The 17,341-nt window shown below is 44.1% G+C and overlaps 1 protein-coding gene across 5 annotated transcripts in view; it reads left to right on the plus strand.

Annotated features, from left to right (window-relative positions):
• Positions 1-3,979: 3,979 nt before the first annotated feature.
• The window catches only part of NAMPT (nicotinamide phosphoribosyltransferase), a 29,878-nt gene continuing 16,516 nt past the window's right edge, over positions 3,980-17,341 (plus strand). For all 5 annotated transcript variants that reach the window (XR_009156036.1, XM_058190337.1, XM_058190338.1 and 2 more), the window contains exons 1-3: positions 3,980-4,216; positions 11,687-11,843; positions 17,163-17,266. Coding sequence is in view for 4 of the 5 variants with exons in the window: in XM_058190337.1 (XP_058046320.1) it covers positions 4,157-4,216; positions 11,687-11,843; positions 17,163-17,266 (321 nt within the window). In the remaining variant the exon portion in view is untranslated. The remainder of the gene's footprint in view (positions 4,217-11,686; positions 11,844-17,162; positions 17,267-17,341) is intronic.

A 17,341-nucleotide genomic window follows, 5' to 3' on the forward strand; every position in this document is an offset into this window, starting at 1 on the left:
ACCTTTCTAGGAGCCTGGGGAGGGTGAAAACAGCCCACCCACCCCCCAGAAGCCCTCCGGAGGCTGAAAACGGCCCGTTTTCCAACTTCCAGTGGGATCGGAAGTCAGGAAACAAACTGTTTTCGGCCTCCAGAGGGCCTCTGGGGGGTAGGGAAGGCCGTTTTCGCCCTTCCCGGGCTCCTAGAAAGTCTCTGGAGCCTGGGGAGGGCGAAAAATGGGCTTACCAGGCCTACGGTGCCATCATGTGCCAAAAGCTGGGGGAGTGCAGGGGGGTTGCATGCGCATATGCAGCAGGGCTCATTGAATTATGGGTGTAGACACATGTGCCCAGGACTCCCCCGTGCTCCCCCAGCTTTTGGCATGCAACGGCAAAAAGGTTCATCCTCAGTGCTCTAGACCAAAATTGGAGCCTGCAACATTATCCTGGGACACGTATATTCGCCTTCATTTGTGGAAAAATAATAAAGGTGGGATGGAAATGAACAAATACGCAAAGGACCAAATCTCTGGCTGAAGGCTGAAATGTTAGGAAAGGGGGAAGGAGAAAGAAAGAAAAGAAAAGTGGACGGATTCACTCAGATGGGAAACTGAAAGAGGTTAGGGACAGATTGTCATGGAGAAAACTTATGTTGTTTATAGGAATCGAAAATCAATCAAAGTGGCAAAGCAATTCTGCAGTTATCAACAGCTATGAACAAAGCCTGAGTAAATGCGACCAGTGAAATAAGATTAAAGTCAACATTTAGGTTTTAATGTAATACTTTCTTGCCAAATAGATGTTGCAAGAGATTGCTGAATCTCGCCCTGCCTGTGGGGAAAAAGGAATGTGTTGACTTGTGTTATGTAACCTACTACAGAATTTGTGTTTTCTCTTCCTAATCCCTCCCTCCGCCAGGTTTTGAAAGGAGTTTTACAGGTTGCACCAGACCGGTCCGTTTTGGCACCCAGATTGAAATGGGACATTAAAGCATAAAGGTGCACAGGCTCGATAAAGTAGGTTAACGCTGTATACCATGCCAAAAGTAAACCAGGTTTGTACTAGACTATCCTCATACTGAGCCAAAAATTAACCATGTTATGGCTTAATATATGTGTGTATGTGTGTATCATATATATAGGATATGAATCAGGGGTGGGTTCCACTTACCTTTACTACCGGTTCGCAACAGGAGCGCGCACGTGCTTCTGCACATATTGTCCATGATGACATCCAGGCGGGTGGGCGAAGCCTCCCGTCCCCATTACTACTGGTTCACACCGGACCGAACTGGGAGCAACCGACCACTGATATGAATATGTATGTACATGTATGAATGTATGTGTGTGTATATAAATATGTATATATACACAAACACACACATATATACATACACATATATATCAGTGGTGTGTTTCAATTTTTTTTTACTACCGGTTCTATGGGTGTGGCTTGGTGGGCATGGCAGGGGAAGGTTACTGCAAAATCCCCACTTCCACTTGGGAGGCAGAGAATAGATGCCGGTCAGAATTTTTACTACCGGTTCTCCGAACTACTCAAACTTTCTGCTACCAGTTCTCCAGAACTGGTCAGAACCTCCTGAAACCCACCTCTGATATATATACACATTCATACATGTACATATTTGTTTTCTATTATATATATATATATATGTGTGTGTGTGTGTGTGTGTGTGTATATATATATATATATATATATGCATACACATATATATGCATACACATATATATGCATATACACAATTATACATATTCATGTGCATATATATATATATGTTTTCTGAGGTTTTCGCGGGTGTTTGTATGTAGGTCTTTGGTTAGGTCATTTGGTTAGGTCATTGCTCCTAGAAGCACGAAGCTGAAGCCTGAAGATGACGAATGAGATTCGTCGAAACGTCGCCAAGACACTTCCAATTTTACGCGGGGCGACATTTCGACAAAATCTCATTCATCATCTTCAGGCTGGTGTTTACTGCTTCGTGCTTCTTCACTTCCCACATTATCGGTGTGGGAAGCACGACCACGGACCAGAAGCCAGACCGCAGCTGCATCATTAGCCACTTCAAACCCCTCCAATCCATACATGCAGCAGACTGACACCCACCATGGAGATATAGCAAGACCACGAACAGGAAGCCAAACAACAGCAATGCAGCTCACCAACTCAAATCCCCCTGCATCTCAGACCAACCTGAGCACAACCAAACTCCCCCACAAACAGAACACACTCCCAGCCAATCAGAGCACAGCCAACCCCACCATCCAATCAGAGCACAGCCAAATCCCCACCCAATCAGAACACACCTCCACCCAATCAGAACACAGCCAAGCTCCCAACCAATCAGTTCAAACCCCCACTAGCAGTTAAAAGGAAGAAACAGCTGCGATCACACATTTCTCCTAAAAACACTAAGCTGTAAACACCTAGCCTGAAGATGACGAATGGGATTTCATCAAAACGTCGCCAAGACACTTCCAATTTTACGCGAGAGAAAACCCGAATAGCCAAAGACCTACATACAAACACCTGCGAAAACCTCAGAAAACATATATATATCTATATATATATATATCTATATATCTATCTGTATATATATATGTGTGTATGTGTGTATGTGTGTATGTGTGTGTATACACTCAAGACACTTCCAATTTCTGGCGGGCGACATTTCGACAAAATCTCATTCGTCATCTTCAGGCTTCAGCTTCGTGCTTCTGGGAGCACGGCTGAAGCCTGAAGATGACGAATGAGACTTCGTCGAAACGCTGCCAAGACACTTCCAATTTTACACGGGAGAAACCCCGAATAACCAAAGACCTACAAACACCCGCGAAAACCTCAGAAAACATATATATATATATATATATATATATATATATATATATATATATATATATATATATATATATATATACATATATATATATACATACACACACACACACACACACATACATAAAAAACTGACACCTGTTCTAGAAAGTGTGTGTATACACTCAAGACACTTTTGAGAGCCTGCGGTATAATATGTGCCAGTGTGTTAACAGAAAAAAGTGACAATAAAGCTATTTTACTATCTTAATTTCAATACGTTTCTCAATCTCAGCAGCTTCAAGGAGGAGGGGATTTAATTCTCCGAACTCCCCACCCAGAAGTGCCATTTGGGGATTTTGGGGAGTTTAGGTTTTCCCCCCACTTCCCTTCCAGCAAATGAGCTTGACAAAACATTTTGACTAATTGGGACCGAGATTTTTTTTTTTGCTTCACGGTTTCCTTCCCCGGGTGGGTTTCCCCACTCAGCTCCGTCTCTCCTCAGAGCCTCAAAGGTCAATTTTATTAATTTTTTTTAATAAAATGAGGCCATGGGGGAGGGGCTTATTTTTTTTCAAAACCGGCGCCTTTCTCCTCTCCTGGCGCCGCGACGAAACGGGACGCGGGGGAGAGAAGCGGCGCGTTCACACGTGCAGCCGAACCCCGCGCGACCTTGAGGCGCGACCATCCCCCCCAACTCGCCTCGAGGCGGGGAATCGAAAGCACAAAAAAACCCGCTCCCCGGCGGCTGCGCATGCGCGCTTCTCCCTCCCTACGTCACCGCGCGCCCGCGCGCGTCACCTCACGCCCGTCCCGCCTCCCGAACCACCCTATCCCATCCAACCAGAGAACCAGGAGCACCTCCCCCGTTACCCGCGCGTGACGTCAAAAACCCTCCGGCTCCGCCCGCTCCTGTAAGTTACGAACCCAAACAGACGCGCGAAGGCGGCTCAAGGCGCTCGCTGGGCCGTGACGTCACTCCCCCGGCTTGACCTCCGGTCCCTCCTCCCGCGGCGCGGGCGGGAGCCAATGAGGGGCGAGCGACGCCGCCCGGGTTTGGGAGTGACCTCACGGCTCCTCCCTCGCGCGTCCCCGCCCCTTCCCTCTCGGGGATGTCGCCCAATCCCGGCCCGAGGGCCCGCGTGACGTCAAGGCCCCGCCCCGCCGTCCCGGAGGGTAGGCAAAGGCGAGAAGCGGCGGAGCTCCTAGTCTGCCTGCTTGCGCCTTGAGCTCGGGGGGCCGCCGGCGGGGCCAGCCTCGGAACGCGGTGCCCTTCAAGCTTTCCAACCCCCGCCCCGGCCGCCTTTGCGCCTCCTCCTCCTCCTCTTCCTCCGGGCCCCAGCCAGCATGGAAAGCGCCGCGCTCGGAGCCGAGTTCAACATCCTCCTGGCCACGGACTCCTACAAGGTTAGAGACCCAGGAGGGGAAAGGGGGGGGGTCCCCCAATCCCTCTCTCCCCCCCCCGCCGTCCTTCCACGCTTGCCCAGCTGCTCTCCCTCCTCTTTCCTCCCCTCCCCACCTGATCCCACCCCAGGCCGATCTCGGGATGGGATGGGGGGGGGTCTCCGGGACGACCTGTGTGACGTTGAGCAGGGCTGGCTTGCTGCAAAAGGTGGGGGGGGGGAAAGGGGGGGGTCGTCCACTCGGGAATCCAAGGCGCGTGGGTCTTCAACCTTCTCTCCTGACTCCCCCCATAGGCGCAGGTGGGGGGGAGTCTTCACTCCCCCGCCTTGGGCGATTTGGGGGTGGGGGGGGCGCCTGCAGGTAGGCTGGAGGTGGGGGCCCTCCTTGGAGAAATTAGGGAGGAGGGGGATTTGGGGCGGGGGTTCCTGCAGGTAGCTCGAGTTTGGGGACCCCTTGGAGAAACTAGGGAAGAAGGGGAGCGATTTGGGGTGGGGACGCTTGCAGGTAACCTGGAGGTTGGGGAGCCTCTTTGGAGAAACTCTAGGAAAGAGGGGAGCGATTTGGGGTGGGGGCGCCTGCAGTTAGCTCGGAGGTTGGGGAGCCCCTTGGAGAAACTAGGGAGGAAGGGGAGCGATTTGGGGATGGGGACGCCTGCAGGTAACCTGGAGGTTGGGGAGCCTCTTTGGAGAAACTCTAGGAAGGAGGGGAGCGATTTGGGGTGGGGGCGCCTGCAGGTTGCTTGGAATTTGGGGAGCCTCCTTGGAGAAGCTAGGAAGGTGGGGGAGGGATTGGGGGGGCGCCTGCAGGTAGCTTAGAGTTTGGGGAGCCCCTTGGAAAAACTCTAGGGAGGAGGGGGAGCGATTTGGGGGGGGCTCCTGCAGGTAGCCTGGAGGTGGGGGAGCCCCATTGGAGAAACAAGGGAAGTGGGGGAGGGATTGGGGAGATCGCGTGCAGGTAGCCTGGAGTTTGGGGAGCCCCTTGGAGAAACTGGGGGGGGGGAGAAAGAGATGATGGACCGGGCCAGCCCCCGCTTTTGGCCCTGCAATTGCAACCCGACCCCCGATTCCCCTTTTGGGTTGCAAAAGATGGATCCCTGGGACTTTTTTTGCAGCGGGCACGTGGCTTGAGCGGGAGTGCAGGGCAGCGAGAGAGAGCGAGAGCCCACAGGGGCTCCTCTCCTCCTTCGCCTTCCTCCGGCGGCTGGGGAAAGTTTCCAGTGGCACGGAAAGTACGCAGGAAAGAGAAAGAAAGAGGAGAAGCAATTGAGCAAGATGCAAAGTGAGACTTGGGGGGCAGGAAGATGCGGAGAAACTCACGCCTTTCCCCGGGAAACCGAAACATAAAATACTTTATTAACTTCGGGAGAGTTGGCCCTCCTCTCTGCACCGCTTCGGTTGGTGCAAAGTGAAATTAAGCCTTGAATTACAGTCCGAACTCCTTTTGAGTTTGCTTGCCAAGAGAAATTAATTGCTGACCCGGCTTTTTTGCAAGGGGGTGGTTGGTGGTGGTTTCTGATTTGCAAGCTTGGAGTAATTTCGCTTCTTGCTCTCTCAATCGTCTCACCGGCTCTTTTACTGATTAGGAGGAAGAATTTTTTAAAAAGTCTCATAAAAGCTGCTAGTATTTTCAAAGTTACAGGTGTAGCTTTGAGCCAGATCAAAGCAGTCGGGCTTCCAAAAATGTAATTATTTGCATGGTTGTAGAAGACCAAAAAACGAAATCGGTTTTTTTTAATAAATAATTTTTATTGTGGTTTTTCTTTTTCATAACCCTAATACATAGCCAAACAGACAGTGTCATTTTTATATACTTTGGATTAACAGTTTGAGTAAAAATAGATAATATTCATAAGGAAGTTGGGGATGTATATATACGAGATTGATTTTTAAATATTGATAGCGGAGGGCTTTTTTTTTTAATCGTTAGGGTTTTTGATGAGATCCCCTTCTTGGCTGTGTTTGTGTATATTTTATATGCTGTGTTATAATAACAGTAAGAGTTTATATATTGGACTCTGAAGATATTTATTTGGCGAAGGGGAACTGCTCATGCAGAAAGTATTTCATATATCCACAGGAGGATCTATCAAGTTGTGCCAGCCATAGAGTCCCTGAGGCTAGGAGTTATACAACATGCAAATCTACAGCTTGAATGCTTCAAAGGAAGCAGGAAAGTTAACTTTGACTGAGATGCTTCTAACTTTTAACGCAGTCTTTCTCAACATTCAGTTAGATGTGCTGTGCAAAGGAATAAACTCCATGATCTTTAAGCAGCATAGAAGTAGTAGGTATGGAGGTCCCATTACAGCCAGAGAAAAATCAGTTTGGGATAGCAATTCACTTGGAGCAGATGGATAGGAAGGAAGGAAGGAAGGAAGGAAGGAAGGAAGGAAGGAAGGAAGGAAGGAAGGAAGGAAGGAAGGAAGGAAGAGTGGAAGGAAGGAAAGGAGGGAGGGAGGAAGAATGAGAAGAAGGAAGGAAGGGAAAATGAGAGGAAGGAAGGGAGAAAGGGAGGGAGGGAGAGAGAATGAGAGGAAGGAAGGAAGATAAATAGATGTGCAAAGGAATAAGCTCCATGATCTTTAAACAGCATAGAAATAGTGGGTATTGGGGTCCCAATGCAGCCAGAGAAAAATCCGTTTGGGGTAACAATTCACTTGGAGCAGATGGGTAGGAGGAAGGAAGGAAGGAAGGATGAGTGGAAGGAAGGAAGGAAGGGAGGGAGGGAGGAAGAAAGAGAAGAGGAAGGAAGTGAAAATGAGAGGAAGGAACGAAGGAAGGGAGAAAGGGAAGGAGGGAAAGAGAATGAGAGGAAGGAAAGAAGGAAGGAAGATAAATAGTTGTGCAAAGGAATAAGCTCCATGATCTTTAAGCAGCCTAGAAGTAGTAGATATTGGGGTGCCAATGCAGCCAGAGAAAAATCAGTTTGGGGTAACAATTCACTTGGAACAGGTGGGTAGGAGGAAGGAAGGATGAGAGGAAGGAAGGAAGGGAGAATGAGAGGGAGGGAGAGAGAGAATGAGAGGAAGGAAGGAAGATAAATAGTTGTGCAAAGGAATAAGCTCCATGATCTTTAAGCAGCATAGAAGTAGTGGATATTGGGGTTTCACTTGGAGCAGGTAGGTAGATGGGTAGGAGATAGGAAGGAAGGAGATGGATGGATGGATAGATAGATAAATAGATGTAGATAGGAAGGAAGATTCGATGGATGGATGGATAGATAGATAGAAATGGATAGATAGACAGGGATGGAGGGAGAGAGAGAGATAGACCAAGCAATAGCTTCAGAAGCAAACTTCACCGTGGGATTTTAAAGCTTACAACCCTCTTGGAATTTTTTTTTTTAAAAAAGACGGTAGGATAGATTTCCTTCTGCAGGAAGGCACAACTTGGTCCGTCCAGCTTGTTGGCCGGAAGTATTGGAAAACACAAACTACGTATATCTGGGCAGGGGAAATTGATAGGAAAAGCGCCTTTCCTTTTTCCCTGCCAGCTTCTTGTATTTTATGCCCGGCCATAATCCACCTAGACTGCCAGAGGATTTTTATCATGGGATCGTACAAACAATATTAAAACCCAAACGGTCTCGCTTGTTAGAAAGACCCACCACAAACGAAGATGCGGATGGTAGAGCTTTCTTAATACCCAAATTAGAGCCTAGAACACATCTGTTTCTTACAAATCCCAAAAGACCACTTGACAAGGCCTGTTAGCTTACTTTCATCCCCTCTTGCACGTACCAGATAGCTCGATTCTACTGCTGATACCAAGATCATCCTGAGGAATCTATCCATTGGATTGAAATAAATTAAGCCAGAACCCCCCAAATACTAAAAAAAGGAATTAATTGAGAAAAGGAAAATACAGGAAATAAAAAAAGAGGGTGATAATGGTGTATGCGCTGAATTCCAAATGAAATCGGCCTAAGTAAGCTAGTTACGTATTAAGCCGTAATCCAAGATCCTGGATTTTGGAACAAGCTCAGAATTCCTGACACATAAGCTCAAGAGAAAATATTTGGAGCCTTCAAATTTGATGTGGTTTGGCAGGCCCTCCTTACTGGTTTCTTGATCCTTATTTAACTTTTTGAGTTAAATCAATTTTATAACATGCAGAGGATGAGTTAAATATATAAAGGGTCTACCTTTATATATTTATAAAGGGGTGACAACTTTTAAAAATTGTGGACTTCAGCTCCCAGAATTCCCCAGCCAGCCATGGGAATTCTGGGAGCTGAAGTCCACAAAAGTTGCCAAGGTTGGACCTCCTTAGGCTGCGTTATTTATGAATATTGATCCTTTGTTTTATCCTTTCGGAATATAGAGTCTTCTGAAGAAAGAGGCAAATGCTTTGCCCTACTTTAGCCTATCTGCAGTGCCATAATTCTTTTAGTGAATAAATTCAGAATTTATACCCGGTAGTCAGAACTGCCGTTCTAATTGTTGTTTTTGCGCTTGCCTTGTTTCTGCCAGTTCTGCAGTTTTCTGAAAACAATTGTATAAGAGAGGGGTTGGGAAAATGAAAAACAAATCCTGCTGAGAATTTCTCAGCGTAAGGTGAATTTGCCAAATGTTTTGGGAATACTGTAACCGGGGGTGGGGTGGGGGCTGGGGGGGGGAGGGAGGGAATAATTGTGGAAAGTCAACAATTACAGCCATCAGTCCTTAATTTTGAACTGGATTTTTTCTGGCAAGAAATCGTAAAACTATAGTTTGCAAAGTGTGATACTCTTATATTTTAAAATTAAAATTAACCTCCTATATAGTATGTAGTCGGTATTTTCCCATTCTAAATTTATGACCTTTTTGGGAACGTTTGGACTACAGTAGCCAGTTTTATCCCAGTCGTCCAAGCTGGGGATGATGGGAGCCGTAATCAGTCGTATGTGAAAAGAAGCTGAATAGATAGTCTGAAGATGTAGATATTGCAGAGTTTTCCCTTTTTTAAAAATACAAAGCACATGTTTTTACCACTAAACTAAAGTCTGATGTAAACAGAGGTGGCTGTTGCTCTCTGTCTGCATGCATAGTTATTACAGAAGGTTTTTCTTGGCAGATAAACAATGTTGTCACAACTTGTGAAGAGTATTAGCACCATTAACATTCCCTGAAGTTGCTTACCCGTAGAATTGCTGATTTGAAATCCTTTTGTTAACTAGCTTTTGACAAAACAGAAACGGCTCCCTTTTTCAGATGCTGTTATTAAAACATAGACTATTGTCATTTTAGCATAGTGGTTTTTTTTACAGACTGGCTCCATAAGGAAATGTCCCCTATTTTCCCACTGCAGGTAGTTAGTCCTCAACTTACGACCACAATTGTGGCCGAAATTACTATCGTTGAACGAGACAGTTGTTAAAGTGAGTTTCGCCAACCATTTTACAACGTTTCTTGCCGCATGGTGGATAAGCGATTCACTGCTGTTGTTAAATGATTAACACGGTTGTTTAGTGAATCTGGCTTCCCCCCGTTGATTTTGCGGGTCGGAAGGTCGCCAACGTGGGGGGGGGGAGAAATCACAAGCCATTGCAGCCGTCATAAATGTGAATCAGTTGCCCAGCGCCTGAATTTTAATCACGTGACCGTGGTTGATCACGTGACCAACGGTTGCAAGCGTGAAGAAGAGTTGTGAGTCACTTGTTTCAGGACTGTTGTAACTTTGAACGGTCACTAAAAGGACGGTTGTAAGTCGAGGACTACCTGTACCCCACAGAAGTTTTTAAAAGCACAGTTGCTTTTTCCCAATAAATAAAGCTTTGGATACTGCCATATTTTACTCTCTAATCTTTTACCCCGGTTAGCTTGTGAAAAGAGCGCTGGTAAAAAAAAACCATAATATATCTTAATTCATAATATTAAATTTTCTTTTAAAAACCCTGTCCCTTCCAAAGTTGATTAAAACTTATTAAGACCAAAATATTCACCATCTGCTTATCTGGACAGGTGGTTATGAAAAGGGCATTGAAAAAAAAAAGTAGTAATTTGGCATATTGGGCCTGATATGTACAGTATGTGTGTATATCCTTTTAGGTTATTTGTGTAATTTTATATTGATACAAACTGACCTGTGCTTTTCCACTAATACACACCGTGTACAACTATAGGTTACATCAGAAACACAAATGGTTACCGTAAGTTACAACAGTGATACAAAATAGTTAAAATGCCATTTGCCTTTTTATACAGAGACAAAGGGAAATAATTTTATTTTATTTTATTTTGTATATTCAACCGGTTAATCCAACCTGAAAATTAAATCTAATAAAAAGAATAGAAACGGGTGAACAAAATAAATAACAAGGCCTATCTTTTATTAAATCATTCTCAAACATTTGCAGATTCTGGAAGCCAATGGCTGGTGTTGTTTTTTTTAATAGCTTTCCAAAACTGTCTAACCCAGTTTTTAAAAAGATCTAAGAGGAATGTCTGAAATAAGCTTTAAATAACACTGTTGATACCCGCTTAGAAAAGAATTTCCCCCCACTCAAAGATATTTAAATCAGATTGATTGGAAATATGGACCAATCTTTCTATAAATAGCAGAACATATATTGACTTGAGAAGACAAAAACCCCAGGGGGAAACCATAAATACTGCATTAGATGTTAGATTAGATGTTGGAATTAAATGTCTATTTCGAAATGTTTTGATTTTTGAAAGCTGGTTTGACATGGCAGGATAATATAATTGTATCTACTTACTTACACCCGATGAATTATTTCTGAGCAAAACGTAGATTAACTTGCTTTTGAATTCAGTTTTTGGTCTCTTAAAAACATTCTGCTTCTTCTGCTAATGCATCTAATTGCGAAGCTGCCGAGTGAGACTCAAGTCATGTCTGTCCCATTTCACATTTACCTGGAATCTGGTCAGTTTCACTTCTCAGTTGTGGCAAGGTCTGTTTTGCGGGCTGTTGTGTATAAGATACAGTAACAAATCTTTGGAATAGAATAGAATAGAATAGAATAGAATAGAATAGAATAGAATAGAATAGAATAGAATAGATTAGTCTTCTAGTCCAGTGGTCAGCAACAATTTTGGTGGTCCGCAGAAAAAGTATTTGCATTTTTTATATTTCAGAGGTCCTCAAACAATGGTCCCTGGGACAGATCCATGCAACGAATGTCACCCCTAGTCCTTCTTTTCATTAAACTAGACATACTCAATTCCAGCAACCGTTCTTTATATGTTTTAGCCTCCGGTCCCCATCTCATCTAAAATGGGAAAGAAGAATGGATGCCCCAAAATTGCCAGCCTACAATTGAAACCGAGGGATGAATGTTCCTTGCTTCTAAAATTGGGGTGGGGGGGTGGGGGGAGATTTGAGCAACTCCAAATTGGTCAAGCAGGAAAGAGATCACAAAAGCAATCCTTGAAACAAAATGCTTTTGTAGCACCATGGTTTAAATTTGGGTAATTTCTCCTCTTCTTATGGACTGAAAAGTTTTCTTAACTCAAGGCTTATCTTATTGTAGGTCACACATTACAAACAGTATCCACCCAACACAAGCAAAGTTTATTCCTACTTCGAATGCCGTGAAAAGAAGACGGAGAACTCCAAATTAAGGAAGGTCAAATATGAGGAAACGGTTTTTTACGGATTGCAGTACATACTTAATAAATACTTACAAGGTACATATTTTTTTTCTCCTATATTTTCAAATGCCGCCTTTCCACGTTGTTGCTGTCATTCCCTGATGTCATTTTTCTGCTGGAATAAGAAATTAACCAAGTTCTTGTATATATGATGTACAATGACAATAAAGGCTATGCTATAATTTTCGAAATGTCTTAGGTTGAACTTGTATCAAGGATAAATCATCATCTTTGAATTGTCCTTGAATATGCACTGCACTTGTTTTATCCTGAATTTATTGCTTAGATAAACATAAGATCTGGATTCAATTATGTCTTAGCTTTTTAATGTTGATTCATTCTTATAATAAAAAGTAACGGTAAAGGTTTCCCTCGCACATACATGCTAGTTGTTGCCGACTCTAGGGGGACGGTGCTCATCTCCGTTTCAAAGCCGAAGAGCCGGCATGACTCAATGCCAAAGGCGCACGGAACGCTGTTCCCTTCCCACCAAAGGTGGTCCCTATTTTTTCTACTTGCATTTTTTTACGTGCTTTCGAAACTGCTAGGTTGGCAGAAGCTGGGACAAGTAACGGGAGCTCTCCCCATTACACAGCAGCACTAGGGATTCGAACCGCTGAGCTGCTGATCTTTCGATCGACAAGCTCAACGTCCTAGCCCCTGAGCCACCGCGTCCCTTTTATTCTAATAATAGCAGTCCCTAAAGTTTGAGCAGCAGCTTATTCCAGGTCTTCTAAAGCAGGGGTCCCCAACCTTGGCAACTTTAAGCCTGGTGGACTTCAACTCCCAGAATTCCCCAGCCAGCTTTGCTGGCTGGGGGATTCTGGGAGTTGAAGTCCTCCAGGCTTAAAGTTGCCAAGGTTGGAGACCCCTGTTCTAAAGGCTCTTAACCAGATATATTAAATTTTCATACCTGCAATACATACTTTCTGTGTTTAAGTTACATCATAATGCTGTGCAGGTAGTCCTCGACTTACAACAAGTTCATTCACAGTGGCTGTTCCAAGTTACAACAGCGCTGAAAAAAAAGGGACCTATGGCCGTTTTTCACACTTACGACCGATGGCATCATGCCCACTGATCAAAATTCAGACACTTGGCGGCTGGTTCACATTTATGACGGTTGAAATGTCCTGGGGTCATTTATTTATTTATTTATTTATTTATTTATTTATTTATTGAATTTATATCCCGCCCTTCTCCGAAGACTCAGGGCGGCTTACACTGTGTTAAGCAATAGTCTTCATCCATTTGTATATTGGATACAAAGTCAACTTTTATTGCCCCCAACAATCTGGGTCCTCATTTTACCTACCTTATAAAGGATGGAAGGCTGATCCCCTTATCATGTGATCCCCTTATTCATTTAACAACCATGTTACTAACTTAACAACTGCAGTGATTCGTTTTAACAACTGCGGTAAGGAAGGTTGTAAAATGGGCCAAAGCTCACTTAACAACTGTCTCATTTAACAACATAAATTTTGGGGTCGTAAGTCAAGGACTCCCTTTTTTCAAGGGAATTGTTTATTATGCTCAGCTACTGAAAATATTTGAGAAACAATGAACCAGAATGTTTTCATTTTATTATAAACTTTTGGAGGGAAAATGTTTTACATGCAAAAAGTGCAAAATATGTTGATATTCATGTTTAAAAATTAGTTTTGTTTCCAAATTCCAATTTTGATTCAAGGGACGTTTTATTAGCACTGTGCTTATTTTATCCTTTTGTCTTTTAAGACTTAAGTGAGACAATGGATTTGCATAAACGAGGACGGCTACAAGTATCTAATAAATAAAAAATATTGCTGTTATACTTCCCTTTGCGGAAATATAGCATGGGACTGTGAGGTGCTTGAAGACCCTAATTTCAGGAGGATGTTTTTTTTTATTAAATCAAACCTAAGAAGGAGGCATGTCTGAATTCCGTCACATTGTAAAATTAATGATCAGTCTCCAGTAATCCATTTTTGAGCAAGAGGCTTGATTGAGTGTGTGGTGGACTTTCAGTTCCAATTATTTCTGGATTGTTTGGCAGATAGACAAAATCAATTTTAAATTGAACTTCAACCCCAGCTTATAAAATACAGATCCTTTGTGACATGTTGGGGCCGAGATGGCGAACCTATGGCACGCGAGCCGTCGCCCAGCTCCGCTCCACCCCACATGCGCATGCGCTGCCTGCCGGCCAGCTGATTTTCAGGTCTCTGGCGCCCATGCACAGGGGGTGGGGCACATGCTCGGAGGGGTGGGGGGGGTCGCGTGCATGTTTTGGGTCTAGCAGGCCTCCCATCGCAGCCCATTTTTGGTCCCCGGAGGCTGCAGGGAGGCCTACTAGGCCCAAAATGGGGCGTGTGTGTGTGTCACACGCGCATTGCATAATGGGTGTGGGCACGCACCAATAAAATGATTAACCATCACTGTGTTTGGGGATTGGCTGTGCCCAGGGTCAAAATCAGGAATGTTCCTTATTGTGTCTCCTAAATTTCTCTTCAGCTGTTGATACAACTGATCAGTTATTTGGCTGAATGGAACTTAGAGGACGCATAAAATGACATTTCCCTTTCATTCCTGCAAAGTTCCAGAAAGTAAAATTACAAAGGATTTCTCTTGAACTTGGCTGTCGTCCGTGTTTCTTTTAGCTTTTAATCCTGTACTATGTAATATTTAATTTATCTTACCAATTGAAGGTGATTCAGAATCTGGGGTGTTTATGGTCACCTATTATGCTACTAAGAAGCAATTATTTAGTTAAGCTATTTGGGTGCTGAATCAGTGATTAATTATAGCGATAAAATTGTTATGATTGAAGATTGCCCTTAAGGCAGTAAGAAAGAACAGCCTTGCAGTCTTCTTAGGAAACTGAAATCTGGATGTCACCTGCGATAAAGTGCGTTTATCGCCGAAGCTGGCCTTAAATACATCTGAAAAGCTTTTGAAGGCTGGCCTTGAATACATATTGAAAAGCTGTTAAAAAGGGTCTGGGAATCTAGCGAGATGAAAATACATACGAGGGCCATGAATGCCGAATCTGACTTGTATGTTTCAAGTTTCCATAGATTGCCGTTCTATTTAACTGGGCATGCTTAGAATTTTTGCACCAGGAGAATGAAAGCCAGGGTTGTCAAACTCATTTTTTTTGTTGTACCCTATGACTATTACTAAGTATTGTACTTTATGCTTCTTGAGGAATGTATCTTTTCTTTTTATGTACACTGAGAGCGTGTGCACCAAAGACAAAGTCCTTGTGTGTCCAATCACGCTTGGCCAATAAAGAATTCTATCTATCTAACTATCTTTCTATCTATCTATCTGTCCATCCATCCATCTATTTATCTATCTTTTCTCTCTGTCTGTCTGTCTATCTATCTATCTATCTATCTATCTATCTATCTATCTATCTATCTATCTATCTATCTATCTATCTATCTATCTATCTATCTATCTTGTCTGTCTGTCTGTCTGTCTGTCAATCTTGTCTGTCTATCTATCTCTATCTTATCTGTCTGCCTGTCTATCTATCTATCTGTCTGTCTGTCTGTCTGTCTGTCTGTCTGTCTGTCTGTCTGTCTCTATCTTATCTGTCTGTCTGTCTATCTATCTATCTAGGCCCACAGGCCAGATTTGGCCCGCGGGGTGCTTAGATTTGGCCTGCAGGGAGCGCACAACCCACTCAAGCTCTGTTTTTGTTGGCAGAGGGCTGCAGGAGGCCATCGTGGCCGAAAACGGAGCTCGTGTGGGCTGCACGTGACCCTCTTGAGCTCCGTTTTTGCTGGCAGAAGGTTGCAGGAGGCCGTCCCAGCCCAGAACGGGAGCCCTGTTTTTGCTGGCAGAGCACTCGGGCCACCACAGGTGCCCCCGACATGAGTGACCTCAAGCTGGCCACACACCCCCCCCCGGCCACACAACCCTGCCACCCCTGAGGTCAAACACAACCCTGATACAGCCCTCCATGAAATCGAGTTTCACGCCCCTGAAATAAGCATATATGCTTGGCCAGGTCTGAAGTTTTTGAACAGGAGATCTCTCTTATCTGCTTCAATAAATGAGGTGCACTTAGCATGAATTTAAAAACAATTGTTCTAGCCGCCCTTGTTCTTTTCCTGGACTGCCTGCCAGCAGATAAATATTTTTACTTGGGACTTCAGCCCTATACGCTATTTTTTTAGGGTCATTCTAAATGATGCACAGTTTAAGAGTTAAATTGTTTTCGTTAAGGCATGTTGTACTGTTAACTGCCTTGGAACATGAATTGGGAATGAACACAGGTGGTCCTCGTCTTATGACGAGTGCTCGAAGTTACAACGGCAATGAAAAAAGTGACGTACGACCCTTTTCAGACTTATAACCATTGCAGCATCCCCATGGTCATGTGATCAAAATTCAATTTTGACTTGGCAATTGACTGACCCATATTTATGACGGCCGCAGTGCTCCAGGGTCACATGATCTCCTTTTGCGACCTCCTGACCAGCAAAGTCAATGGGGAAGCCAGATTCGCTTAACAAACCGTGTGACTAATTTAACAACCGTAGCAATTCACTTAACAACTGCAGCAAGAAAGATTGTAAAATGGGGCAAAATTCACTTAACAGATGTCTCCCTTAACAACAGGAGTTTTGGTCTCAATTTTGGTCGTAAGTTGAGGATTGCCTGTATTTTAAAGAAGCTGTCCTGGGGCTAAAAAATAAACTTGGACAAATAGGAATTGCTGCCAATTCTCTGTTTGCTAAAAGGTATATTATTTAAATTTAAAATACACGTACACATACACACACAGAGAGAGAGACATTGTATTGTCAAACCAACTTTCAGACTAGATACCATATTTTTTAGAGTATAAGATGCTCCGGACTATTAAGACACACCTACCTTTTTTGGGGAGGAAAACAAGGGGGGAAAAATCTGGCTCTGCCTCCCAGCAATTTTGCCTCCTAACAGCAAACAGCTTGTTTCAGTTTCAGCACAGCCTGATTAGCTGAAGGGAAAAAAAATCCGCCTCCCAAAAATTTGCCTCATTGCAGCAAACAGAGCCCGTGTGGCATTAGGCAATGGCAATCCCTGCAGCCTGAAACAGCTGATAGTCGGGAGGCTGAGCCAACCGGCAATCAGCTGTTTGTGCTAATCAGGCTGTGCTGAAGCTGAAACAGGCTGTTTGCTGTAAGGAGGTAAATTGCTGGGAGGCAGAGGCCAAAAGGTGGGGGCCAGCGGGTGGGTGGGGCTATGTGTATAAAACGCACCCAAATTTTCACCCTCTTTTGGGGGAGGTGGTGTCTTATACTCCGAAAAATACAGTAACTCCTGTCCGAAACAGACTTTCTTCGAGTATATAATACAGTTTGAATTGTTTCATAGGCAAAGTGGTAACCAAAGAGAAAATACAGGTAGCCAAAGAAGTATACAAGGAACATTTTCAAGACGATGTCTTCAACGAACCAGGATGGACCTATATTCTTGAGGTAAAAACAAATTGAATTAATATTTGCATTTAGCAGAACGTTGCATCCCTCTTATTGAAGGCTCCCGTTAAAAAG

This window comes from Ahaetulla prasina, chromosome 7 (genome assembly GCF_028640845.1).
Source record: "Ahaetulla prasina isolate Xishuangbanna chromosome 7, ASM2864084v1, whole genome shotgun sequence".
Taxonomy (NCBI): Eukaryota; Metazoa; Chordata; class Lepidosauria; order Squamata; family Colubridae; genus Ahaetulla; species Ahaetulla prasina.